General features: G+C 37.6%; 1 protein-coding gene across 1 annotated transcript in view; it reads right to left on the bottom strand.

Annotated features, from left to right (window-relative positions):
* The window catches only part of MRPS9 (mitochondrial ribosomal protein S9), a 61,644-nt gene that overhangs the window by 5,622 nt on the left and 28,625 nt on the right, over nucleotides 1-27,397 (bottom strand). The window contains exons 3-9 of the mRNA XM_021680282.1: nucleotides 26,560-26,622; nucleotides 26,439-26,469; nucleotides 14,008-14,087; nucleotides 5,094-5,179; nucleotides 4,192-4,267; nucleotides 1,568-1,733; nucleotides 514-622 (exon numbers count right to left, since the gene is read on the bottom strand). Of these exons, the coding sequence (XP_021535957.1) occupies nucleotides 514-622; nucleotides 1,568-1,733; nucleotides 4,192-4,267; nucleotides 5,094-5,179; nucleotides 14,008-14,087; nucleotides 26,439-26,469; nucleotides 26,560-26,622 (611 nt within the window). The remainder of the gene's footprint in view (nucleotides 1-513; nucleotides 623-1,567; nucleotides 1,734-4,191; nucleotides 4,268-5,093; nucleotides 5,180-14,007; nucleotides 14,088-26,438; nucleotides 26,470-26,559; nucleotides 26,623-27,397) is intronic.

Raw genomic sequence — 27,397 nt, 5'->3', positions numbered from 1 at the left:
GCACTGGGACCTAAAGCAAAGCCTGATGAGCTCTTGTTTTAACACATCAATGTCAGGTTTAGATTTGCTTGCTCAGTATGTAATCAGTTTCCTCTGAGTAGCAAAAAAAATCCAGAGTGATAAAGCAGACTTTTTCTAATATTTATGCTGGTAAGGGCCAAGGTTGGTTTCTGTTGTTTTGTGCACATCCGCCCCCCAACTAGGGAAACAGAAGGTGGGAATCTACTTTTCTTTCATTTTGGCATAGTCTGCATTTCAGAAAGGAAGATACATCTAAAATACTCAACTTCCAGTAGGATCTGATAGAGGAGGAAGATTCAATTAACGAGGAATTCTAGAGATGCTTTTTCAAAATCTGGAAAATCACATTTAAAAAACAGTGACAGCTTCCCTCTAGCTAGTTTGATTTAATTACATTGGTAAAGAGAAACAATCATTCAGACATATATAATCAGAAAATCATAAGGCTTTTTAATATAAAGACAAAACGCAAACGCAAAATGAGAAACAAACCTGTCTTGTGTCACTGGGAAGTAAAGCAGATAATCGATTCCATTTACTTTTATTTTTCCACTTCCATGCTCATAAACAACTGCTTCCGCTTTTGCACTCTTTCTTTTACCTTTGTAAATACAGAATTTCTATTAGTAAAAATCTTCGAGGTGAATGGGGTAGGTAAAACGACGTTATATTTTTTCCCCAGAAGGACAATATACTATTACACTATACGTAGTAAAGTTCTATGAGTATTATAAGTCAAACAAAAATAAAACAGGCAAACTACACCATTATCGATGCAATAGAGCTTATTATGGGGTAATTTTGTTCCTCAACTCCATTTTAGGAACACCACAATGATTTAAAATTAGTTTCAATGAGCAATGAAGTAATTCGTATTTATTTATGTTACTTTAGAAAAACAACCACTTTACAGTGTTCTTCTTTGATAATCAGTAAGTATATCTAATCATGTAACTTTTAAAAATATATGAACAGTATAATAAAATATAGTTGGTAAAAAAGAAAAGAATCCTCAGGAAAGGTCCCATTTCTTTGAAAGCATTAGTTGAAATGCCAAGGAAGAATGCTCCACTATGAAGAGTTGCAGGTTTATCATTTAATAGGTCAGGCCTTAAAAGCTGCATCATAACGAAAGTCTGCATGGCTCCAAGGAAGATGTGAGGTTGAGGACCTCAAGTTTTCACGTTTCACAGTTTCAGTATCCAACAACCAGATTCCCTGAGCATTTTCATTTTAGATGGGAAACCCTTATCACAAACATTTTTTGTCTCTGCCCGTTGAAAATGTGAAAAAGATTTAACATAAGTCTAAAAATAAAAAGCATCAACAAGATGGGGTAGGTACGCATCCACATTTTTTCCTGGGACATGAGAAGGTTCAGATTTTTGAAACTTCAACAGAGTCTTAAAAATTAGAAAATTCAATGTTTCGGTAGCAAAAAACAAATGGTCGGACCAACTGAATACCAGGGAGTGATAGCAAATAAAAATAATTGTTGTTTCTCAGTTTTCACAAAATTTATTTTCTCTCCACGGAATGTCATTACCTTCGCTGGTGCTGAAGGCCATTCCTTGCTCATCATACTGCACAGGTTCAATCAGCTGTTTTTTTGATTGAATAGTTACACTCCTACGGAATCTCTGCACAAATTCTTCTTCGGCACCACTGTACAGTGTCAATAACCTTTCTAGCAGCCGAATGAACTGTGCATACTACAGACAATAAAATAAAAATTCATTAGAAGATGCAAGTGTAATTGCATTTGCTAAATTTTTTCTATTTCTGTATACCTGATTTTTCCAATGTTGCTTTTCTTGATGAATTTTGACAGGATGACACTCCTGCACCTTCATGCTGCTTTTAAAACAGCATGCAGACACAACACTTCCCCTGTGTATCCCTCAGTGCCCAATCTTTTCTTCTGAGAAACAAGAGAGACTTACCAAGCAAAGAAATATCAGCTTCTCTGTATTTTAATTACATGAAATTGAGATTTAAATTCATTTTCAAAAAATATTTAGATGATCTTCAAGTGTAATTTCTACTCTTTTATTAACTGGATCAAGAGGAGGTTTAAAAATAATTTCCAGTTATGTATAGTAAAATGGGAAGAGTTTGATTTTGAGAAAATGTACCTCTTAAATTATATTTCATAATACATTTGGCAAATATATCTTTAGCTGTTCAAGCTGTGTTACTTTAATGTTTATGATTTCCTTTAAAACCGAACAATCAAGCTATTTAAAAATTCAAGAGATACTTGACTTAAAGGGCAACCTCTTGAAATAAATTATCCCTGCTACTCTGTGCGTTTTTTTTAATAGTTCTCGAACATGTGATTAGAAAGTAAACAACTTGGTATTAACCCCTTAAAATTAGACGCCAGAGTAATCATTCTAAAGTGTTTATGCAGAAGGAGACAACTAATACTCGAGAGCCTTAATGTGGAGTGTGAGACCCAATTTTTGATAACCTTATTTGTGTTTCTGTCAACCCTAAAAATCATACTCTCTTTGTTGCCTCTGACTTTATTGTGGACATCTGCCATTAATGATTTGGAATGTGGAGAAATCTCAACAGTAAGTTTTAAGAGACTGCTTCAATTACTGCTTCCTGTGCTGTCACAATAAAAGAGAGGGGAATTTTCTAGGTAAGGGTGACAGACTTTGCCACCTGCGGTACCTGGACTGACACAGCTCTGTTCTTCCCCTCCATTTCTGGGCCTGTGCCCTCTGCTCTCAGCTGTTCTCTCAATTCCATCACATGCTGACTATGCACGTACAGAGGGGTAGCTACGAGTCTGGCATGGCCTTTCTGATGAGCTAGGGGTAAGGTTTAAGAAGTCCCTGCCTCCCCCATCTTGATACCAGCCAGCAACTTCAGGATCTCTTCTGCTATCCAGTACCCCAAAAGTACAGCAGACTATCACCCACACATCTACTGTCTATGTATAGGAGATACATACATCATTATGTGTATGTATGGAAAATGCATATATTTGGTCTTCCCAGTTGCACACCTCTAAAAAGAAGTCCTTGGGATGTTTTCAAATGGAAAAACAAACAAAATAAACCCCAAAAAACAAACTTGTATTATAAAAAAAATCAAAGCAGCCAGAAAACATAGGAAACAATGAAATGATACATTCAAAGAAGAAGCAAAGAGAGATTTTTTTCAGTTAGATCCAAATGCAGCAATAGCGACTTGGCAGTTAGGATATTAGAAATTAACTCCAGATCTACCACTCACCAAATGCCTGACACCTTGTTAAGCAAGTTGCAACGTTTCCAAATCATTAATTTCTCCAATATGTTAAATGAAAAAAAGCGCAATTTAAGTACATGACTTAAAATCAACACGGGTGGCAAGGTACTAACAATGTTAGCCAGTGCCATGGAAGAAAAAATCCTTCTTGGAACAATTTGTGAAACTTACACTCATATCTTCTAGAAATAATCTAAATTTAGAATATCAGCATATTTAAAACATCAAATTTCCTCAGATAATATTGGTGTATATTAGAGCCTTTAGCAAAAGAGCGCTCCAATGAAAACCTAAAGCAGGGGGCACAGACTTTATAGGGTATAAGACTCACCTGGGGAGCTGGTTAAAAAGAAGAATTCCTGGGTGACACCCCTGGAAATTCTGAGCGAGGTCTGAATTCTTAGGAAACTGCATTTTCTAACCAGTTTTCTGGCTGCATTTTAAGTGATTCTGACATAGGTGGTTTCTCAGATTCCAAGATGAAAAATACCACCCTTATCTAGATACTGCACACAAGTAGGCCAGGGAGCAGCAAATTGCACGAGGGCGACCACGCGCTCCTTTCTTTTTCTACTTCACCTGTGATAACTCCTTACATTAGCTTGTAAAATTAGCTATTGGCTTTACTGAAGGAGATGAAAACTGACCTCTGCTGCGCTTCCCTAGAACCGCCGGCGGAGGACACTGAGGGCACTTGTGGATAGGAGGGTCTGGCCAGGAGGCATGTCACCTTCCTGACCGCAATAAGGCCCTTTGGCAGAAACCAACTATACATATGTTTTAGAAAGGAAAACTGTCTTAGGAACACCTGCCTCTGAGGAACATTACCGTGATGATCCTAAATACAGCAATTGTCTGCATTCTTACGGCACAAGTCCCCTTAAATTTAAAAGATTAATCACTCACATCTTGATCTGACAGTTTTTCCACTAACATTTCTTCTAGTTCCTCCTTAATCAGCCATCTGCTGCCAATCAGGTCTCTGTTAAAATATCACATATATTCTCTTTTAAATTAACCATGCAATTAGAGTTCTATCACAAAAGATCCCACATGCAGTAGCGATTCTTGATTGGGAAACAAATTTTTGTATTCTAGAGCATTAAAATTTCACCTAAGTAAACTATTTTTGAGAAGTGTTATTTCATTCCCTCATTCTACTTTAGGAAAGACATCCAGTCTAGCAAATGTTTTGTTGGAGGACTTAAACACGCTCTTGTGGAACTCATGTGATACACCAAGCTACCAGGTTTCCTAAAAATGAACACTGTGCTTATTTTTCATTATTTACTTCAAAGGAGAAGCAATGGACACAACGTTGGCCTGCCAGAGGACTAAAGTAGTAATCAAGTCCAAATAAAGAGCTAGCGGTGGTATGCACGACTTCAGCAAGGGATTCTCAAAGACTCATGTCTTCTGCATAAGAAGTAGTGAAGCACCGGGCTGACAGATCTAACCTATCACTGTTTGCCCAATGGAAGTCCAAATCTTAACATTTACATGCCTGAACTGTTTTTGGTATTTCAGTAAATATACAGCTATATAAACAAAAATTCTGAGGATCTCCTCTTCAAAAGTTAAGTGCCATTTAATACATAAATCTGGAATGAAGATAAAAATAACAGCTGTAATATCTACTTCCTCCCAAACAAAAAACCAGCCTGTTATTTTGACCCCTAACTTTAATGATCAATGCTGAAATCGGGAACACACTTCTAGGCTTTAAGTATGCCTAAACACCACCAATGACAAGTGGCATGTTTTTCATTCAAATTTTGCATGTATTTTAATGCGAGAGAAGAACTTACTTGGTTTTAGTTTTTTCTGAAAATAAACCTTTGGCTTGCAACTGGTTCTGATGCTTTTCTGCTTCTAGTAGCTTTCCATATGCTTCCTGTGGCAAATAAAATATATACGCTAAAATAAGAGCTACGGTACATTATGACTTCTACTCATATTTTCCCTGTGAGCATCCCTCATTTCAGAAGGGACCTCCTCACAGAATCTAGCTGCACAGCAAATAACACTGAAAACACTTTTTAATTATACTATTTCTCACTCAAACTAAAGGATGGTAGTATAATTTCAATGAGAATTTAGTATCATACATAATAGCATACGTTAACTGATTTTAAATAACTCTGTAAGAAATTTACTCTATAAAAAAATTCTAGTGAGGCTGGAAAACACCAAAGAAAGCTACAAACTATTTTCCTTTAAGTTCCACAAACAAACAAAAATAAAGAAATCATAATTTATATAGCAATATGCACTTTAAATTTAGGGAATTAACCAGCAAAGTTATGATATTTACAACTGAACTCCTTATCTAATATTCAATATTTACATAATATTTAAGTCCTCACCATGTTAGTCTATGTCTTAAAAAGTTTTCTATTATATTTGTTTCATTATTTGATTTGTTTCCATTAATTTACTTTCCAACAAAGTCTGTAAATGTATGTCACTTGTTAAATTGTAATGTAAACCGGGGGGAAAACTGCCATTTTGTTAGAACTTGTAAAAAGCAATAATCTGGCAATGAATAGTATCAATAAAATACATTTTCCAGGAAATGAGTTTACAAAAGTAGAATCATGCAAGTTGTCTCCCAGTTTTTTGACTGAACAAATTTTCATTGAGGACTCACATCCAATATGTGTGTATTCACTTATAATTTAACATAATCTACCATACTGATACCTAATGAGTAGACATTTTCAAAGGATGAGCCAGGGATGATATAAATGACATTTTTTTCTTGCTGATCATGACACCTTCCAATATCATCAGCTACTTACTGTCAGATAATGAAGACACAACTTGTCACTGTAGACATGTTCATCCATCTCTCAAACAGTCTTAATAATTTCAAATTTTGGAAGGGCAACTTCTTGTTGGCTCTGATTAAACTGCCAGAGGTTGCTGACAGAGTTTGTTCTAAGAAAAGGGGAAGTGTCCCTTTGCATGGGTCTCTTGTCTGTACCAGTGTGTGTACATTAACAGTGTACATGAGGATCTCAAACAAAGTGAAACCATCACCAGTTCGGTAACTGTAAAGTTAAGTTTCCAGGGCAGCAGCGGCAGCATAAGCGTAGAACTGGTTAGAACTGTGATTTCTCAGGCCCTAACCCAGACTTTCAGATGAGCAACCTCTGGGGTGGGGCCCACTGATCTGTTTTAATGATGACCCTAAGTTACATACACTGACGTTTGGATCTAAACACTAGAAGTATCAAGAATCTAGTTCAACATAATACAGCAAAGGGACAAATTCAGTTAATTCTATTCTAGTGTCCATATTAAGTATAACAATCTCTACAACTATACCCAAAGCACAAATCCACCACCTGCAGCAGCAGTACTACAACCGTCTACCCCCAAAGAAAGCAAAAATGAATGTGAGCCATCCACGTGTAGTATGTATGCCCGCTATTCAACTTAAAATTCTACAATTTATCTCCCAAGAATTGGTAAGCCTCATTTGACTGGTTCTGTAATTTATCTCCCAAGAAAGGTAAAGTCTCATTTGACTTTTAAGTCATTTTAAAAGGCTAAGATACTGGATTGTGACCCCACCTGGATACCATATCAGAACAATTTCTGTGCACCTGTTTCTAGAAAGCAATTCTCAAATGCTCTGAATAGGTAAAATAAAGGAAGAAACAAGAACCCAGAAGATGAATCCCACCCCACTTGTACAAAGTAGACAGACACAGCGCACACGGCCTCTCTCTGTGCACCGGGCCCCCCGCTGTCAGCAGGCTGGCCCCAGCCACACTGCTACACCTCGGGGCTCCGGTGAAGGAATGGCATCAGTCTCTCTGGTCTGCTCCAGAGTCTGGACGTTCTGAGGGTACGGAAGTCAGAGATGTTGTATTTTTCAAATCCAGCTAAAAAAAATGCGAATCCAAGAGAACACCAACAACAGTAATAAGATGCCTTCTCCTATTTGTAAGGCTGTTAGTTTTTGGAATAACTATGGCAACTAGAAATAATAATAATAATAGCTATTATTATTATTATTGACCTGCCTCATAGTCAAATTTCAAGTCAATGTGTGGACTGCTAAAGTCATCATCATTTTCCAGTGACTCTGGACCAACTTTTTTTTTTAAAGATTTTATTTATTTATTTGAGACAGAGAGAATGAGAGACAGAGAGCATGAGAGGGAGGAGGGTCAGAGGGAGAAGCAGACTCCCTGCCGAGCAGGGAGCCCGATGCGGGACTCGATCCCAGGACTCCAGGATCATGACCCGAGCCGAAGGCAGTCGCTTAACCAACTGAGCCACCCAGGCGCCCCTCTGGACCAACTTTTAAGTCCACACTCTTCTTCACATTTTTTTCACTGTCATTACCTTCCATGGTTATATTTAGCTCCATAATCATTTGGAAGTAGTACAAGTGAAATAATGAGAAAAAAATGTGGACTATGAGAAAACCACCCATGAATGGTACATGTCAAATTTCAAACATGGTAAATTTTATTCATTTACGGCAGACGCTTACACTTTGATGGTTGTGATCCATCGAATTACATAATTCTCATTAAGCCACCCCATACATTTCTTTAAATAGGAAAACACGCATCAAGTATTTAGCGCAATGCCTGACCTGTAGTAAAGGTCAAGAAATGACAGCAGGGGGGAGGTATGGCACTCAAGAGTCTAACAACTGAAACAATTTTACTGGTGTACCATTTCTATTTATTCTTTCTCTTTTATATAATAAAGCCACTCTAGAGATCCTATCTTGGTTAGTTAGAGACAACAGCTCTCTGGAAAGCAGATTCTATAGCTTCAGCTCCCTGAAGAGATGTGTACTAACCTGCATCAAAAAATCCCTGAGGGTATAAAATATGCCAGGAACTGTCAACATCACAGATTATCACTGGTAGCTTCTGATATATTGTTAAGTTTCCACTTAATTTTTAAAGGACACTAGAGAATTAGTGTGACCCCACCTACACTAAGTTTATATACTGTATTTAATAGTATAATTTTCAAATACGACAGGAATAACCCAGATGTGAAATGCTGAATCATTAATCACAGCTATGATTAATATTTCATAAAATCAAAGCAAGCCTATCCACCCCTCGTGTCATCAGATTTCCATAATGTATGAGTCAAATTTAGAAGGTGCCTAATTTGAAAATACCAGATGCTCAGGTTGCAGAAAAGGGATGCGTTTAAACTAAACCCTTCCAAGAGCATGAGCAATATGATTTTTTAGTATTCTTCTAAAATCTGTTTTGGCTATATTAATCATGTAGAAATTCCAATTTTAGGAAGGGTAAACAAAATTTCTTGTTGGGGTGGTATCGGAAAAGTCAACTGTATTTTGATACCCAAAACATACACTAATAAACTAATAGTAACTGTCATCTTAGATGCTAGTTAAATAACAGAATAGTAATGGACTTAAAATATGTGTTTGTCAAAAACAAAAGTCACAGAAAATCAGATTTCCTAAGTAGCAATCTCCCCAATTTTTTGGCTACTGGCATATACAATGAAATAAAATGAAATAAACATAATACAGAATTCATTTATCATAGTTACTATTTATCTAATGTTTTAAGTGACATACTGCTATCACACACCCTTGCTATCACTTTGTGAATACAATATGCTGCCTTAAAAAAGCATGCAGAGATATGTCAGCACCACTCCGTAGCTTTTTAAAAATCAGCACTTTGCACAGTTTTAAAGGAGTTATTTCATAATACCTCATTGTGAGAAGAGTCGCTGTTTTAACTCCATTTTTAAAGATAAGGACACTAAATCAAAAGTTTTAAATATTCACCACAAGGTTACAAAGACGATGCAAACTACGTAAGAATTCTGTGGCACTAAGTCCCCAGGACTTCTGCTCATTGGACTCTGGGATCTTCACATAGTGAAGTCACTTCAAGGGCTGTTGTTCTCAGGCTTTATGAACACAGAAGGTTAAGTCATTTAAAATAAATCAGAGACTTTCTAAATAAGCCAGCCTTTTTTCAAAAGGCAAATGAATCCCGTTTATGCATAAGTTATCAGGATTAGAATTACTTGGTTTTCTTTCAAATTTTAACTTTTTTTCCACTTCAGCAGAATAGTTTAATATATAATGATCTACTTATTCCTTAATTTCAAACTTTTTTGGGTACGATTTCATCTGTGGCCGTGTAATTCCTTCAATTCATGGAAATACTCTGAAAATATTCCATTGTTTACTGTAAAACGAGTCCTAAAATATAAATGAGGTTTATAGATTTAAGAGGCTCAATTCCCAGTGCAGTAAAAACTGCATCTAGGGGCACCTGGGTGGCTCAGTTGGTTAAGCGACTGCCTTCAGCTCAGGTCATGGTCCCAGGGACCCGCATCGGGCTCCCTGCTCGGCGGGGAGCCTGCTTCTCTCTTTCCCACTCCCCCTGCTTGTGTTCCCTCTCTCACTATCTCTCTCTCTCTGTCAAATAAATAAATAAAATCTTAAAAAAAAAAAAACTGCATCTAAAAAGAGATGCACAACCATATCACAGAAATTGGGGTGAAGGAGATTATGTAAAATGTCAGCAAATGCCTAAGGTGTTTGATAAATGATTTTTTCCTAAGCCCTGGTTTCATGGAACATTAAAAGGGGCTCTGGGCAGAAAGGGTTCCGTGATCTGATGTTTGAGCAGTAGTGGGTTACTGTAACAGGCTTCTTCACTGCTGGACTTTATCATGCTATCACGCGGCTCCTGGTGCAGTTTCCCAGGACTCAATGTGCGGCACTGCCAAACTCACTTCGTGGCAGAACCTTTTTCATGAAGAGTATTTTATAACCTGTGTTTCTTACCAAGCACTTCGGGAAAGGCTGCAGTAGACATGCCTGGACTTAATGAATCATATTTTACAAAGGGTTCCCACTTCAGAGTCAAATAATCACCTCCCGTAATGAATTTTAAATAATTTTTAATTCGCTTATAGTGAGTGAATGTAAAATTTTTCAAGAACGTGTATATATTAACAAATAAACCTGAGTTAACATTTTTCCCATAATTAAAGGCCCTGCCCAAACTCAACCACGGCTGTCCAGGTTGTTGTCTCGCTCATGGGCACAGCCTTCTTCCACCACCAGCGTGGCCGGTCTGGACAGGTACCCCCCCACCCCCCCACCAGGCTGGCAGGCCCCAAGGGCACACAGACCACCCTTCTGGCCTGTCTCCTGACTGTGCACACTGGGTTTTCTCCCTCATCTACAGCAAGGCTATTCACAGCTCAGTTGTACCATGGCATAGGATTTTCTTTTCTGCCCGCACACATATATCCTTTAAAAATTCTTCCCTTTCCTTCATACTTTGGCTCAGTTGTTTCAGAAACTTCTCTTTTTCTCCGTTTGTTCCTTCTGCTCCTGAAACCCTCAAATGAAACTCTAAATCATGTCTGAAAAGTATACAAGTTCTCCTCGTCACATGGCTATTATGGAAAAGGAAAGCCATCCATTTTGGGTGAGAAAAGACAGATGAGCCAGTGCCATTAAGCGTGGAGCTCCCTTTTCAGTACTCAACGATCCTTTGAGAAACTCCTTAAGTCTCTTATTTCTTCTTACTTAAACTACTTTTTATTGTTTAAGACACTACTTGTTTATACTGTCCTATACTTTTTACATTACATATGCACACCACATTCACTACAGTGTAAAATCAGTGGGTTTTTATTGACTTTCCCAGGAACCTGAAGACATATATCGTATCCGTAGGAAAAAGGGAGTTCCAAGGAAGGTGGTAACAACCTTTGGAAGGTAACACATTTACAAAGTCTGAGACCACCACGGATCAGCACATTTCCTCCACTTTACGCTTTCCTATCATGCTTCACTTCTGGGCAGGAACAATAAATCGCTTCTTTCTTCTCGTCCTCATCTTCCCTCAAAAACCTCCCTGCCTCTCCACAAGGAGAGGACTGATGATAGACTGGATGGACTGACGATAGGCCAACTGGAAACAGTGTTCACTAAAACACTATGTAAGCCACATCGGGACTCTCTTGTATTAGTTGCTGTGAGGTAATATATAAGTCTATTACACAAACAGTGACCAAATACTAAAAAGAGGAACTGGCATTATTACAGAAGATAAAAAGGTTAATTGATGTCAGAAAGGTCTCCTGGGCAGAACTGCACACATGCTCTAGATCTGTGGGGTTTTTTGTTTGTCAAAAAGCTTGGCCCATGACTGCCATGCCTGACACAATTACAGTTGGCTAATGATAAAAACCTAGTTTGGCTTATGGTCTTTTTACCCTGTCACATGGTAAGAAACTGTATCAAAGAAATGGCAAGAACAAAGATACATTTCCAAGTGTTTAGGGCCTGCCACAGTCTTTGGGGGCTGACTCCTTGCTGCAGTGGGATCACTCTCCTACAGAACGAATAGCATCTGACACCCCACCCACCCACCCCCAGCCCGCCGCCAAAAGGCAGACCGCTCCCCTCCCCGGCCAGGAGAAGGCAGAACAAAGGAGCAAGCAAACACATGAAGCAGTTTTATCCTTTTTCTTTTTACCCAATGCCTGACTTCCCTACAAAACCACTTCTGTAAGCTGACCAGTGGATATTTAGTCACATACTATTTCAAAGTAAGAGAGCGCCTCTAGGAGGAAGCTCATCTGCATGATCTAGGAAAGGAGGCTGGTAGGACTACAGTTGTTAATTAATAACACCGGCCATAGAGGGCGCTGATTGGCATATATTTAGGAAAGCATTTGTCCTTTTCTCCACGCATAAATTTACTTTAAGATTCCATAAAAAGAAGTTTTGCAAATACAAGGTTTTATTAATTATCCGAATTAAAATGCTCAAGTTAACCCAAAAGAGCTGTAATTCATACGTGTAAACTGTTCCGATGAGCAATACAACAAATGCGAAGCCCCACACTGCTTGGGGAGTCAGAACACCCAACAAAATAAACAGCCCTAAATTACTGGAGTTTCACTAAAACAGAAAAGCCCAAAGAACTCTGCTCTACGTAACAGAAACTATACTACTCAAAAAGAAAAAACCAAACCTTTATTAATCAGACGTAATTTGACATTTTCAGTCAGAGTACGGTAGCATTTTATCCACTGAGAAACCGACCGGTTTCTTGAGCAGTACCTTTCTAAAACACAGAAACCAACCCAAATCGAAGTTAGGCCCCTTCTACAAAGTGTAATTTCTTCACTCTGATGGAATGCAACAAAACATCTTGCCCTTGGGTTGCTCAGTTTCAGCCCAAACAAATGCAAATGGCATGTCGGCTGACAGCTGTTTGGTAAGGCTCCCCTACACGACCTGCATGCTTTACTTTTTTCCGTGAAACTCGGGATGAAAGGCAGAAGGCAGGAAGAGAATTAATGTAGCATACAGTCTAAAGGCAATGCTACAACCGTGATTAAGTAGAAAAGTTAAAAGGCACAGATTTTCCACAGCTTCGCTGCGTGCAACCCATCCGTGTAACAAGTTGACAGGCCTAGCGCGTCAGCTCCATCATCCCCTCCGACAGCTAAAACGCAGCACTGCATCCCTTTTCAGAGAAAATTTGCGTCTGCACCATGAAGCGTTGTACATTATTTCTTAGCACTGCAGGGGGCTCAAGTCCATATGGAACCTTCACAAATATTACCACAGATCAAACCAGCGGCGTTGGGAGGCAGATTTGACATACCTATTTAAATGAACAGCAGGGGTCCTCGGGCAGCCTCGGGCTGCGGGGGCAGCTCGGCGGAGCGCCAGCCGCAGCTCCATTAGTCAGCAAAGACACACTCTACATTTATCATTCATTTCATTTCCGCCAGGGCAAGAAGCTCATTTGCCCAAGGTCAACAAAAAGCGAAAAGAAGGTTTTCTTTTTTTTCCCCCAGAAATAAATGTACCTGACAAGTGGGGATTTTGTCCTTTGGGTCTGTGGAGCACAAATAAACACCAGAGAGTTCTAAAAGAGCCGAGTGAATGTGTGCCTGGGATTCAAGCAACCTGAAAGCTGACTGAGGATGGGGAAGCCCAGTGAGTGTTTTTGCAACTTTTAAAAATCGTATTGTGAAGAAAATAAAACTTGACATCGTGTTCTTAAGGTAACACGGGTCCTGTTGTCAAAAATTGGGTATTAGCATCTAGCCATTTTATTCATAGCACCCTAGGGAACCCCCAAATTTGCACGCTACCAAACACAGTTCTGAAACAACAACAGAAAGCTGTTCCCAGTACACTCAAACACAGATGCAAGTCACAGTGTAATAAAACCATTTCTTAGGTCTTTTGGAGGCACAAATTCTAGACTCCTAATGCTGCACTTGCTTCTGAAAGGCAAAAACTGTGTATGAATAAACAGAAAGTACAGACGACATTTTGACTCTCTCCGTGGTCAATGCCTTACAGCCCGACAGCAGCACATACTCGTCCCCTTTCCTGCTTCGCACCTTACCTTCTGTACATGCATTATTACTCAGTGGAGCACTTACCTCCTAAAACAATCTCAATTTGCAAGAACCAGCATTTTAAGGCCAAACCATCCTGATACAAATTCTATGATGTTTATTTACCTTTAGCAAAAATGAATTAATAATACATACAGTCTTTCGACATACTGCCTTACCTCTAGAGGTCTTAGTTTCGCACAATAGGAAACATACGAGGTAAATCCTGAAGCCGAACAAAATATCTGGTACAGTCACTTAGCTTACAGTTCATATTATTAATCACCGATGTAATATACTTACATGCATTAATGAATAATACGACTGTTTGCCAGTATAAAAGAGAAAATGAAATGGACGGCCATCTTCTCCCCACTGGATTGCTAATAAAAAGCCAGATGAAAACAAATAAACAAAAATAAAAATTTATGCTGAGAGAGACCAAATAGCTATGTTTAACTGAAGTTAGGAGACATGTCTACAATTCTGATTAACTTTTAAAATGACAAAACAGCATTAATATTTAGAATTTTAATATTTAGTTCAGCATGTTTAATGTGCATGCAAACTATTTAGGATATTTAATATTCCACACTCATTAACATAAAACAATGTTTGTATCTGATAATATTCCTGTATATTTCATCATGAGAATTCTAGAACTTGTTTTAAATAAACACACATAAAATAGCAAAAATCATCTCGCTGGAACAAAAAAATCTAGGTTTAGCTATAAATACAACACACTCCCATATTCTTAAAAAGGGAAACTGATAAAGTAATGACGTCATACATTCAGGAAATTAGGAAAAGGCATAATAAAACAACAAAGAAAAAAAACTAAATGGATTTTTCCATGCCACATTATTTGTTCCAACTCTGTGGTGACATACCTCCGAGAGTTTAAACGTCTAAAACAGAAGGGGCCCCCACAAGGTGTTATGTGTAATTCCTTTTGAAATACAGATGGTCATTCACATCTAATAAACACCAAACAAACTGAGGAATGAAGTCACTGTAGTAAATGAACCAAACCTGAGTCCACATCCTTTGCCCTTATTTCTACTGAGTTGTTTCTTGGTTAACCATTTGTGGGAACTTCAATATGTTAAAGGTATACTCCTCTGTCAATCACAGAAGTTGAAAACTCTTTTCTTCCAATCTGTCACTTTTTTAAAAAAGATTATTTTTTAGAGAAAGCATCTTTCTTTTTTTTTTTAAGGATGAGGTGCTTTATCTTTTTTTTTTCCCCATGGGGAAGGTGTGTGAGACAAACACAGACAGCCTTAATGTGTTGAAATCCTGTGTCACCCACCTTTTAATTTGGCTTACAGTTGTCTTTCATAGTCAAGAAGTTTAAAATATATGTATACTGTAGAATCTGTCACTTTCCTCTATGGCACGGTTTATCGGCTGTTTCTCACTATCATCCCTACTAAAGAGCCTTGTTAGACATCTTTTTCCTAATTGCCTTACTCCCCATGAAACTTCAATACCACCAATATATTGTGGATCTGTTGATGCACACGGTGGCCCTTTGGAGGGCTGTAAACATTCTAACAGCTCAGACTTTTCTCATCTCCTATGAATCCATTTATGCCCCCCCGGGGACAACATCACTCCTATGGAGAGAGCATGCTTTAAGACTTTAGGCTTTCTAGAAACTATTTTCCTATATTTTCTTCTGGAAAAAAAAAATTTTTCATGTTCAGAAATTTCATTTATCTGAAATCTATGTTCATCAGGCAGAAATCCAAGTTATTACCTTGTCCAGCAAAGAGAATCTTTATCCCATCAGTTTTTTGATACTATACTCTTCTGTTGAGTAATCTTTTTTTAAAGATTAATTTGAGAGAGAGAGAGAGTGTGAGAGAGCACTCGAGCGAGCATGAGCAGGGGTAGGGGCAAAAGGAGAAGGAGAGAGAATCTCAAGCAGACTCCACGCCGAGCACTGAGCCCAAAGTGGGGCTCGATCTCATGACCCCGAGATCACGAACTGAGCCAAAACCAAGAGTCCGACGCTTAACCACCCAGGCGCTCCACTACGCTCTTGTGTTGAAATACCACCTGTACAATAAATAGAATACTTCTGCTTCTGAGGATAACTGACATTACACATAGGCCACTTTAAGTGAATATATTTAAAACAAAGACCAAAATTTCGTAGTAAATTATGAAGAAAAGTCTTGATAGGGATTTTAGCTTAAAAAAGAAAACCAGATTCTTATATGCCAATGGTTGTGGATGAATTAAATACTTCTCCAACATCATTTTCACACACTTCATGAAATCCTGCATATTTTCCAATATTTATAACTTCACTATGCAATCCATTTGCTCTGTATCGTTAAAGCAGTCAGTTAGAAAGCGCCTAAGAAAGACAAATATCATGGCTGCAGATAAGACTCTACTGTAAAAGTTGGGAGGGGTTTCTGAGTTGGGTCTCATTTCATGTGTGAGAGTGTGAGCATATAGAGGTGTGTGTGTATATACTTGATTTCATAATACTTCATTCAATCTAAGATGTTACAGATTTTAAGATGTCCCATCATGTATCTTATACAAAGAAGGAAGGAAAAAGTGCTGATCATCATGGTTTACATTAATTGTAAAATGAATCCTGTTGTCAAATTGTTAAAACTGAAAACTGTTTTAGAATTCACAAAATGTGGTATAAACAAACATGCTAATGCTGAATAATCTCGTCCACAGGTTGGTCTGTCAGAATACTGCACCACTGCCACCATTTGATTAAAATAAGCTTTTGCTGCATTTTGATAGCTGGTAGGGTAAGGTTGCTACATTATCCTTACTTCTTTTTAAAAATTTTTCTCTGCTTCTTGCACATTCACTCTTTCAAATAAAGTTTATAAATATCTCCCAAAAGTCCTACCAGGACTTTGATTCAAATTATATATGTTTGTTCATAATTTTTAAGGAAATAACTTTGCAATATCTTTCTTTACAGGAACATGAAATCTTTTTTCTATTTAGGCTTTCACCTATGAGCTTTAAGTTTCATAATTTTCTACATAAAAACTCTTGCATATTTTTGTAAGTTTTATCTGTATTTTAGTTTTTGTTGTTCTTGACACTGCCCCCTCATTTAACTATATTTTCTATAAAATTAACTTTATGCAATATACCCTTCTTTCACTATTTTTTCAACAAACTTTTTCTTTAGAGCAGTTCACAGCAAAGTTGAGAGGAAGACAGAGATTTCCCATATACCATCTTTGCCCCCACATATGCATAGCCACCTCCATTATAAACATCCCCAGCAGTGTGGTACCTTTGTTACAAGTGATGCGCCTACTCGCTCTGGCGCATCATTATCACCCTAAGTCCATAGTTAACATTAGGGTTCACTCTTGTTGTACACTCGGTGGGTTTGGGCCCACCACTATAATCCTATACAGAGTAATTTCAGTGCCCTAAGGATCCTCTGTGCTCCACCTACTGCCCTATAAACATCTGTCTGCAGGTTTCTGTGTGGCCTTAAGTGTTCAACCCCTCTGGATAAATACCAAGGAACACAAATGCTGGATCATATGGGAAGAGTTATGTTTAGTTTTGTAAGAAACCGCCAAACTCTCTTTAAAAGTGGCTGTACCATTTTTGTAGTCCCAAGAGCTCCTGTTGCTCATCGTCGTTGGCACAATTTGGTGGTGTCAGTGTTCTGGATTTTGGCCATTCTAACAGGTATGTAGTGATATCTCACTGTTGCTTTAATTGGCATTTCCCTGATGTGAAGCATCTTGTCATATGTTTGCCATGTATATATCTTCTGTGGTATCTATTAAGAACTTCGGCCAATTTTTAAATTGGGTCATTGGTTTTCTTACTGTTGAGTTTAAGAATTCCTTGTGTATTGTGGATAACAGTCCTTTATCAATATGTCTTTTCCAAATATTTTCTACAATCTGTGACTTGTCTTTTCATTCTCTTGACAGTGTCTTTCTCATAGCAGAAAATTTGAATTTTAATGAAATCCAGCTTCTCCTTTGGTGTTGTATATAAAAAGCCATGGCCAAACCCAAGGTCTTCTGGGTTATTAACTACTGATTCAATTTCTTTAAATGATATAGGCCTATTCAAATTGTCTACTTCTGGTGTAAGTTTTGGCAGATTGTATCTAACCTACAAGGAAATGGTCCATTTCATGTAGGTTATTGTATCTGTAGGCATAGAGTTGTTCACGGTATTCCTTGATTATCCTTTTAATGTCCCTGGGATCTGTAGCGGTATCCTTTCTTTCATTTCTGGTACTAGTAATCTGTGTCCACACTCCTTTCTTTCAGTTAGCCTGACTAGAGGCTCATCGATTTTATTGATAAAACTGACATATAAAATCTATTATCAAAGAACCAGTTTTTGTTGATTTTCTCCACTGATTTCCTGTTTTCAACTTCACTGACTTCTGCTATAATTTTTATCATTTTTTCTTCTACTTACTTTGGATTTAATTTGCTCTTCTTTATCTAGTTTCCTAAGATGGAAGCTTAGATAAGTGATTTTAGATCTTCTTTTCTACTATACACATTCACAATGCTATAAATTTCCCTCTGAACACATCTTTTTATTCTTTTTATAAAGATTAAATATTAGAATTCCCTTGCCAGAGGCAAGGCTAAAGTTGACTGTTCTAGACTCTTTCAGTACATTTACCTACGTCTACCTACTGAAATACAGAGGACTGTCTGCATGTTTTTTAAAAACACAAATGGTATTAAGCTGTATTTACACTACATACTTCCTATAGACAATTTGTCTTCCCCTGACCCCAAAATTCATGTCGGAACCTAATCCTCAATGTGCTGGTATTTTGGTGTGGGGTCTTTGGGAGGTGATCGGGTCATACGGGCAAAGCCCTCATAAATAGGATGAGTGCCCTCACAGAGGGAACCCCAGAGATCCTGGGTCCCTTCGCCACGTGAGGACACAGGGAAAGACAGTGGTCTATGAACCAGGAAGCAGGCTCTCACCTGCTGTCTTGATTTTGGACTTCCCAGCCTCCAGAACTAGGAGAAATAAATTTCTTTGGTTTGTAAGCTACCGACAGTATGGTAACCTGAATGGACTAGGACAACACTACACCATTTTCACTTCCTTTTCTCACCCAACAGTGTGTCTCATTTGTACCGATACAACTGGAACTACCTTTTTCTCTCTTTTTGGGGGGGATTGAGAGACAGAGGGCGAAGGAGAGAGAGAGGGCGGGAGTATGTGTGAATGAGGGGGGAGCAGGAGGGCAGAGGGAGAGGGAGAGAGGATCTTAAGCAGGCTCCAGTGTCAGTGCGGAGCCCGACACAAGGCTCGATCTCACAACCCCGAGATCATGACCTGACCCAAAATCAAGAGCTGGCCGCTTAACCGAGACTGAGCCACTCAGGCACCCCTGAAACTACCTCTCTCTTGATTATCAGCATATTACTCCACAGTAGGATTCTGTGACAGTTTAGTTAGCTACCCTAATTGGTAAATGTTTAGATGGTTTCTAATTTTTTGCTGACACATAATATTTATAATTTCTAATCTGGTAAGTGTAATGATCTATCATTGTTTTATAAAACATTGTTTCTGATCTGATAATTTCCTGTGTTTACTGGTTACTTGTATTTTCATTTATGAATTGCCTATTTTGTCAGATGCTTAACTGACTGAGCCATCCAGGTACCCCTGTTGCTTGCTTTTTAAATTTATACTGTCTTTTTTCCAAAGAGAAGTTTTGAATTTTAAAATAGATAATTTATTGATCTTTGTCCTTTTCATTTTATGACTTAAGGACATAATATTATCCATTATTTGATAGTTGTATGTTTATCCTTCAACTAGTCACTTTAATTCTATTCTAGAATGTAAATTTCTTAATTCCAAAATCATAAATAAACTTTTAAGTCTTGACCCAATTCTGTCACATTCTGGATACACTCTATTTTTTTTAAATTCCATTGAGTAGATTAAGAAATAGGACACTTCTGGGGCACCTGGGTGGTGCAGCTGGTTGGGTGCCCAGCTCTTGGTTTCAGCTCAGGCCGTGGTCTTGGAGTTGTGGGATCAAGCCCTGTGGTGGGCTTCACGCTCAGCTCAGAGTCTGCTTGATATGTTCTGTCCCTCTCTTTGCCCCTCCTGCTTGTGCTCGCTCTCTAAAATAAATAGGTAAATCTTAAAAAAAAAAAAAAAAAAAAAAAAGGACACCTCTGTCCACAGAAATGCAGACGCCTACTTCCACCTATTTTTTAAAGACTGCTACAAAAATAAAACAGAAAATGAGAATCCAAATGTTCAGCTAAAGAAAATTCATCCTTACCAAAACCAATGACAAAACAGAAGCAAAGTGAAATGCAACACTCCAAACTGAATTAAATATTTTCAAACAAGCACTTGGGTTTACTGGAGAACACTCTGAATCTAATCTTCAAAATATGAGCTCATAATGGACAACTAAAAAAAATGAAACAACTTGATTAAACTCAGGGAAAAAACAGGAAAAAAGCTAAAATCATTAGAAATGTAGACTGACTTATAAATTACCCAAAGAAGAAGTAGATTAAAAACATTATAAAGGACACTGGAGAAAAAGTAGGAAAACAGTCAAGAAAATGAAGATGAGACCAAAAAAAAAAAGGAAGATGCGTCAGAGACAGACTGCAGTTGAAGTGGAAAACAACCAAAGAAGGAATAACATTTATATAATTGGAGTCCCAAGGGGCAAAACAGAAAGTGGAACAGAACTAGTATTTATAACTATTAAAAAAAAACCTTTCTGGGTGTAAAGGACTTGAATCTATGATACTGAAAGACCTCATCGGCAGCACAGTAAGCCAACTTTTTTTTTTTTTTTAAAGACTTTATTTATTTGACAGAAAGATACAAAAGCGAGAGAGGGAACACAAGCAGGGGGAGTGGGAGAGGGAGAAGCAGGCTTCCTGCCGAGCAGGGAGCCTGATGTGGGGCTCGATCCCAGGACCCTGGGATCATGACCTGAGCCAAAGGCAGACGCTTAATGACTGAGCCACCCAGGCGCCCCAGTAAGCTAACTCTTAATAATCAACTCAACATCATACTTCCACAAAGCTACTAAACAAAGATAAAGAATCCTTAGGACCACCAGGGAAAAAGATTAAATGACTTATAAGGAAAGAATAACTAGACTGATCTAAGACTTCTTAAAAACAACAAAGCAAGACAACTATAGCAAGCACTTTCAGGAAACTCAAAAAAAGAAAGTATGAACCAAAGATCTTTCCCTCCAGCCTAGCTGTCCTTCAAGTATCAAGGCTATAGGAAAATAATTTTAAACATGTAAGTGCTCAAGAAATTTTGTAATCTATGAGACCTCTTTGAAGAATCTTTTAGAAAATGAACTCCATTCAACCAAGGATGACAAGGGAAACTTTAGCAAAAGGAGTTTCATAATTTAATTATAGATGTAAAATTAGAACAAAGATGAGTAAGAAGTGTATACAAAGAAATGATGAAAAAAACAGAATACACACGGGATACATATTTTTCTATGTGTATATGTAGCTGTGTATTTTTAAAGCTGGAATTCAATGTTTTTAAAACAGTTCCTGTCCACCAAAATACATACAGGCAGAGAAAAATCACAATTTATTTGTTACCAATGTGATTATCATGTTACTTAAATCATCATTACACTCCATTCCATACTGACTTGTGTGGATTTGGCCACCAAGTTGTCAACTGGCAGGATGCTCATATCATTCTGCACAATTAGCATTTTGCCCTTTACCTATACTGTGGCATGTTTTTATGACAGTATCACTTAAGGGGCACCTGGGTGGTTCAGTTGGTTAAGCATCCGACTCTTGATTTCGGCTCAGGTCATGATCTCAGATAGAGCCCCAGGTCAGGCTCTGTGCTCAGCATGGAGTGGGCTTGAGATTCTTTCCCCTCCTCCCTCTCCTTCCCGCTCTGCTCCTCTGCCCCACTCCCTGCTCGCGTTCTCTCTCTCTTGCGTGCTCTAAAATAAAAATCTTAAAAAAAAAAAAAAAAAGTATCATTAAAAAAAATTAGAACTCATAATTTGAATATTTTTAATATTCAGATATGCAAATAATGATATTCTATTGTAAGTCTAATATAGTTTTTAGTTTGTGGTTTGTATTTTCTGGATGGGCAATCCTAACATCTGTGAATAATAACTGACTTATTCCTAACCTCTCTACCTTTTTTAATCCCACTGGTTAAGCCTTTCAAAACAATACTGAATACCAGAGGCAAGTGTGGGCATACTTATCTTATTCCTGAACGTAAGGTAAAGTAATCCAGTGGTATGTTTTTTAATTTAATGTGTTTCTGTTTCTCCTGATAGTTTTTCTCAAACTAATAGTTTCTTTTTACTTCTAGATTAAGACTTTCATCAAAAAATAAATGCTGAATTTTGTTTAATGACCTTTTTTTATCTATGAAAAGATTTATTCCCTGACTCAAATAACACACTAATAAATTCCTAATATTAAACCATCCTTATATTCCTGGGGGTAAAAAGGACCTCTGGTATATTCTCTTAATATAATGCTTTATTTGGTTTGCTATCATTTTATTTAATGAGATGAGACTAGACTACAGGTTTTTCTGCACTTCACGTCCAGATCTAGTAATTGTGTGAGCCTATAAAGTGAACCTGCAGGTTTTATTTTTTCTACTCTGCAACAGTTCACATAATATAAAAATTCAAGCTTTTACAAGTATGAGAGAACTCAAAGAACCTCTGGGCCTGGTGCTTCTCTGGCTAGATCTCTGATTACCTTTGACTTCTCCAGCTTTTAGTCTAACCAATATTCTCCCTAAGACAATTACTACCTGTTTGAGAGTCAGGGAGGTGTGGCAGTGCTTCGGAGTTGAGACTGTCAGGGCCTACCTACATCCGACCTCAGCCACTTCCTTGCAGGCTTGCAGTTTTATTCTCTCAGTCAGATTGATTTCTTGGGTGTTCAGAACGATTTGATATTTATCTAGCTGTGTGATTGAGGGACGAAGCAAGCTTACGGTCCCCCTACTCCTCCACCATCTTAACTCCTCCCCCCGCCTCAGCCACTTCCTAGCTGTGTGTTCTTGGAAGATTACTCTCCAGGTTTTAATTCCTTCATCTGTGAAATGGGGAACATGATAGTATCTACTTAATAAAACTGTGGTGAAGATTATGAGTAAATACATACAAAGCATTTAGAACTGTTGCCTGGCCCACTCTACGTTTCAATAAATACTAGTTATTAATTAGGATATACATATTTTAAAGATTTTATTTATTTGTCAGAGAATGAGTGAGAGAGAGAGCTCAAGCGAGGGGAGTGGCAGGCAGAGGGAGAAGCGGGCTCCCTGCTGAGCAAGGGTCCTGGGATCATGACCTGAGCCGAAGGAAGAGGCCTAACCAACTGAGCCACCCAGGCGTCCCTATTAATTAGGATATTTTTCAAATTAATTAGAATAAAGCTACCCACAACAATCTTCACTTTAAAACTATCCTCTGAATGTTATTTAAAATGATTAATATTGTCCTAAATTTTATGTTTTCTTTTTTCCTTGACCAGACTTGCCAGAAATTGATCAATTTCATTGGCTTTTTCGAAGAACTAGTTGGTTTTATTTATCCTACCTCAAAATTTCTTCATTCATCAATTCAGTTCCTTTCCTACCTTCTTGAAATGAATACTGAGTTCATTTATTTCTAGTATCTGTTAATGTCTCATAAATACGTTTGCTTCTGCATAATACCTGTCTCTGCATAATACCTGTCTATATCCCGTAGAGTTTGATATGAATTGTTCTCATCTTTCCACATTTCTATATAATCTGTGATTTCCATTCTGATTTCCTCTTTAATCCAACAGTTTTATGGTTCTATTGATTTGAAGTCAGAAGATCTAGCATTTCTACTTTTTGGAATTTGTTAGATTTTCTCTATGAACTATTACATCATAATTCTATTAATATTCCATTAGCATCCACATAGAAAAATGTATTCTTTGTACTTGTAAGTGTAGCTATAAAATCATACTGTGTTATTCAAATTCTTTAGAGCCTTACTTAACAGCTTTTGCTATGAACATTTCAGTGCTAAATGCATGGTACAAAAAGATTCATGGTCGTCAAATCCACTTAAAGGGTATTAGATTCTATCAATATCAAATAAAATTCTTGTCTCATCGAACCACTCCTCGACCCCCCTGAATTCCATTTCATCTAGTGTTAGGCGCTATTCCTTGCATCTGTCATCAATCTGGCATATATCTTTGTTTTTTCCGATATTTTTATCACTTGCCTTAAACAGTAGAGCAGGATTTTTATGTTAACTCAATCTGGAAGCTTCCATCTTTTAATAAAGGAAGTAATGGCACTTTACAAGCATCATAATCTATTCAAATCTAAATTTCACTGATATTTTTTAACATAAAAAATTAGTTTGTCTTATGTTTACAAAGTACAGCAAAATTGGTAGGTAGGTGGCAAAAAATATTTTGCTAATTCTAAAGGAATCCTGTCTAAATATAGTTAACTGCAATATGTAATAAAATCCTACCAATACTGACATAGTTCCAAAATAACAGGAGCATTTTGCAGGGATGTCTAGACATTTCAGTTGTTACATTCTAGCTGATAGTAATAAGAAACTTCTAATACTGAGAAGCTGGTATGATTTGAAAGAAACAGTTTCAGAGGGGCAGATGTATAAGAGACGCAAAGAGACAAAGAGATCAAAGACATGTAAGTGAGGAGCCTGTGAGGCTGAAAAATAGAGAAGCCACTAAAAATAAGAAAAAACAGTTACCACATTTACAGAAAAGACATTAAGTTTCTATGCCTTGTATATACAGTTTTATTTCAATAAAGTTGAGCTGCATCTTTAAAACTGATGTGCACTTGTAACACAGCCTTCATTTATTATCTCCCCAAGAGCTATCAATTGAAATGATGTTATAGTTTATAATCAACTATGTCAAAGAAATGAGGAAATATAAGACAATATATTTATAGAAAAACCCCTAATTTTTATAACAAGATTCAAAATAAAAGTTATCATTTCAAGCGGCGAAGCGACGCCTGGGTGGCTCAGTCGGTTAAGTGTCTGCCTTCGGCTCAAGTCATGATCCCAGAGTCCTGGGATCGAGCCCCACGTCAGGCTCCCTGCTCGGCAGGGAGTCTGCTTCTCCCTCTGCCCCTCCTCATGCCCTCTGCCTCTGCTTCGCCCTCTGCTCCTGCTCTCTCGCTCATTCTCAAATAAATAAATAAATAAAATCTTAAAAAAAAAAGAATGCCTAGCTTTGAACACAGGTTAAGACTTAGCAAAACAAGTACATTTTTTATTGAAATATCTGCTCTCTTACCAATCTCCACTGAATTGGCTCTAAAAGATACTGAGTAATGCCGCCTGCACAATGAGCATCTGTGGCTACCAGGCTCTCCTCTAGGAAATCTACACATCTTTGCTGCAGAGTTACATGCTTACTAAGAGTCAGCTGTGTCCATTCCCAAACCTGTTTATTACAATTATATTTATTTCTGTAATTACATGAATTAAGTATTACATAAACAGATGAAATATGAGTGGAAACAGAAAAGACAGTTTTCGCTGCTGTGAAAACTAAGTTGAATGCTTTAGAAAAACTGAAAGGCAAGTTACTAAAAAAAAAAAAAAGTTTACTCCACTTCAGTGTGGTTAGAGGAAAAATCTGTAGAAATACAGAAATATTCTACACTCAGATTTCTTAGAAAGTTTAAGTTCTTTGCTCCACTATGAGGAAACCAAAACTAAAAAACTTTGATGATGTGTCAGTGACAGCAGGGTTATGCAAAAGAAACAGGGAGAAACAGATACCTGCTTAAAGAAAAAACCCTCTAGGGTTGTAGCAAAAGATTGATGAATAAATATAAATTTATACTGAGTGTTTTTAAGAAGTAATTTCTAGTTTTAGTACTTAAAAAAAAGGTTTTTTTAAAAGTAGGCTCAATACCCAGCATGGAGCCCAATGTGGGGCTTGAACTCATGACCCTCGAGATCAAGACCTGAGCTGAGATCAAGAGTCCAAGGCTTGACTCACTGAAACACCCTAGCTTTAGTACTTTTTAAATTAACTGATAACTACCACCAGTCCACGTTGGCTAACAGGCTTTTAATGTAAACTGGAAAATAGTAAATATATTATTTCCCGGCAAACTTAAAGCCTGTATATGTTTTCTTCAAAACTGAATTTTACACATTCAAGAGATAAAGAGAAAATCTTAAAAGAAGTCAGAGAAAACAGAGGGCCAGGCAAGAATGATGGCTAACTGCTTATCAGAAACAATGCAAGACAAAAGACAATGTAATCATATCAATAAAGGAAAGACAAAAAAAGGGGGGTCTATATTCAGTGAAAATATGCTTCCGAAATGAACAAAAATTTTAAATTTTCAAATAAAAAAAGTTGAATTAGTCTCCAGCAGATCTGTACCAACCTCTTCCTCAAAAAAGCATATTAGAATGTGAATAAATGAATGTGACATTAGAATAGAAATAAACTCTAACCTGATCTAATTATAATATTATTTAATTAAAAAGAAATAGTCTATAAATTCCAGTCATTTATTGTTAGTTATAAAATATCACTGACCGACCTCACAACTGCCACAACACAGGGGTGTGTCTCCACCATATGTGGGCGACTGCTGATATGTAACATAACACTGCGGTAAAGGAAGAATGCTCATTCATTCTTGAGCAAACTTACCTCTTTGTTTTGGAAAAATCTGTTCAGGATGCTGTAAAATAAATTACAATGAATTAGATTATTACTGTAACATATTATAAACCTAAGTGAAATTTTAAAAAATATTAATGAAGAGAACTACCTTCATTATTGGCCTGGCTTGCTTCTCAAACAAACCACTTGGAAAAAGGTAAGCAACAGCTCTCTGAAAACATATAACAAATATAACAAAGGTTAATTAACAACTGTTATAAACACAAGTTAATGTTATGACTAATAGTTCCTGAGTTCCTACATGCCAGATATCAAACTAAGAGTTTCATATACATTATCTCATCTTACAATCTTTTAAACAGGAGAAAAAATTACCACATACACATCCCCCAAAGAAAAAATTATTTGTAACTATTAAACTGGTTATTAATAATTTTCAAGTGTCAGTTTCAAACATGAATGTGATACCACAAATCTCTCTTTATTTTAAAAGCAAACGAGAGGTGTTCCTATACAAACTCTGTGGTAATGTGCTCAAGAGCATCCCTTCGAACTCCCCATTGGCAGTGCAAATATCAAAGACCGAATACTGAAAAGAGGAGGCTCCAAGCCTCATCCACTGTGATAGCTCCAATGTTTCTGATGCTCTTTGAACTCTTCCTAGAAGTTTTGAGAGGTTTTTATACTACATTTTTCCAACCAAGTTCTCTTAAATGTCTGTTTCTCAATGGGCATGCCATGGCATTCTGAGTGTGACAGCTCTGTTGTAGGCAGCCTTGCCCTTCCCCTGTCCTGCAGGTCACTTAACACCCCTGGCCCTTCTCCACCATCTATGCCAGTAATATCCCCAGCGCCTGGGGCACCTGGGTGGCTCAGTCGCTAAGCGTCTGCCTTCAGCTCAGGTCATGATCCCAGGGTCCTGGGATCGAGCCCCACATCGGGCTCCCTGCTCAGCGGGAAGCCTGCTTCTCCCTCTCCCACTCCTC

Source organism: Neomonachus schauinslandi, chromosome 10 (genome assembly GCF_002201575.2).
Source record: "Neomonachus schauinslandi chromosome 10, ASM220157v2, whole genome shotgun sequence".
NCBI classification, from domain to species: Eukaryota; Metazoa; Chordata; class Mammalia; order Carnivora; family Phocidae; genus Neomonachus; species Neomonachus schauinslandi.
This window is presented reverse-complemented; position numbering and strand designations above follow the sequence as displayed.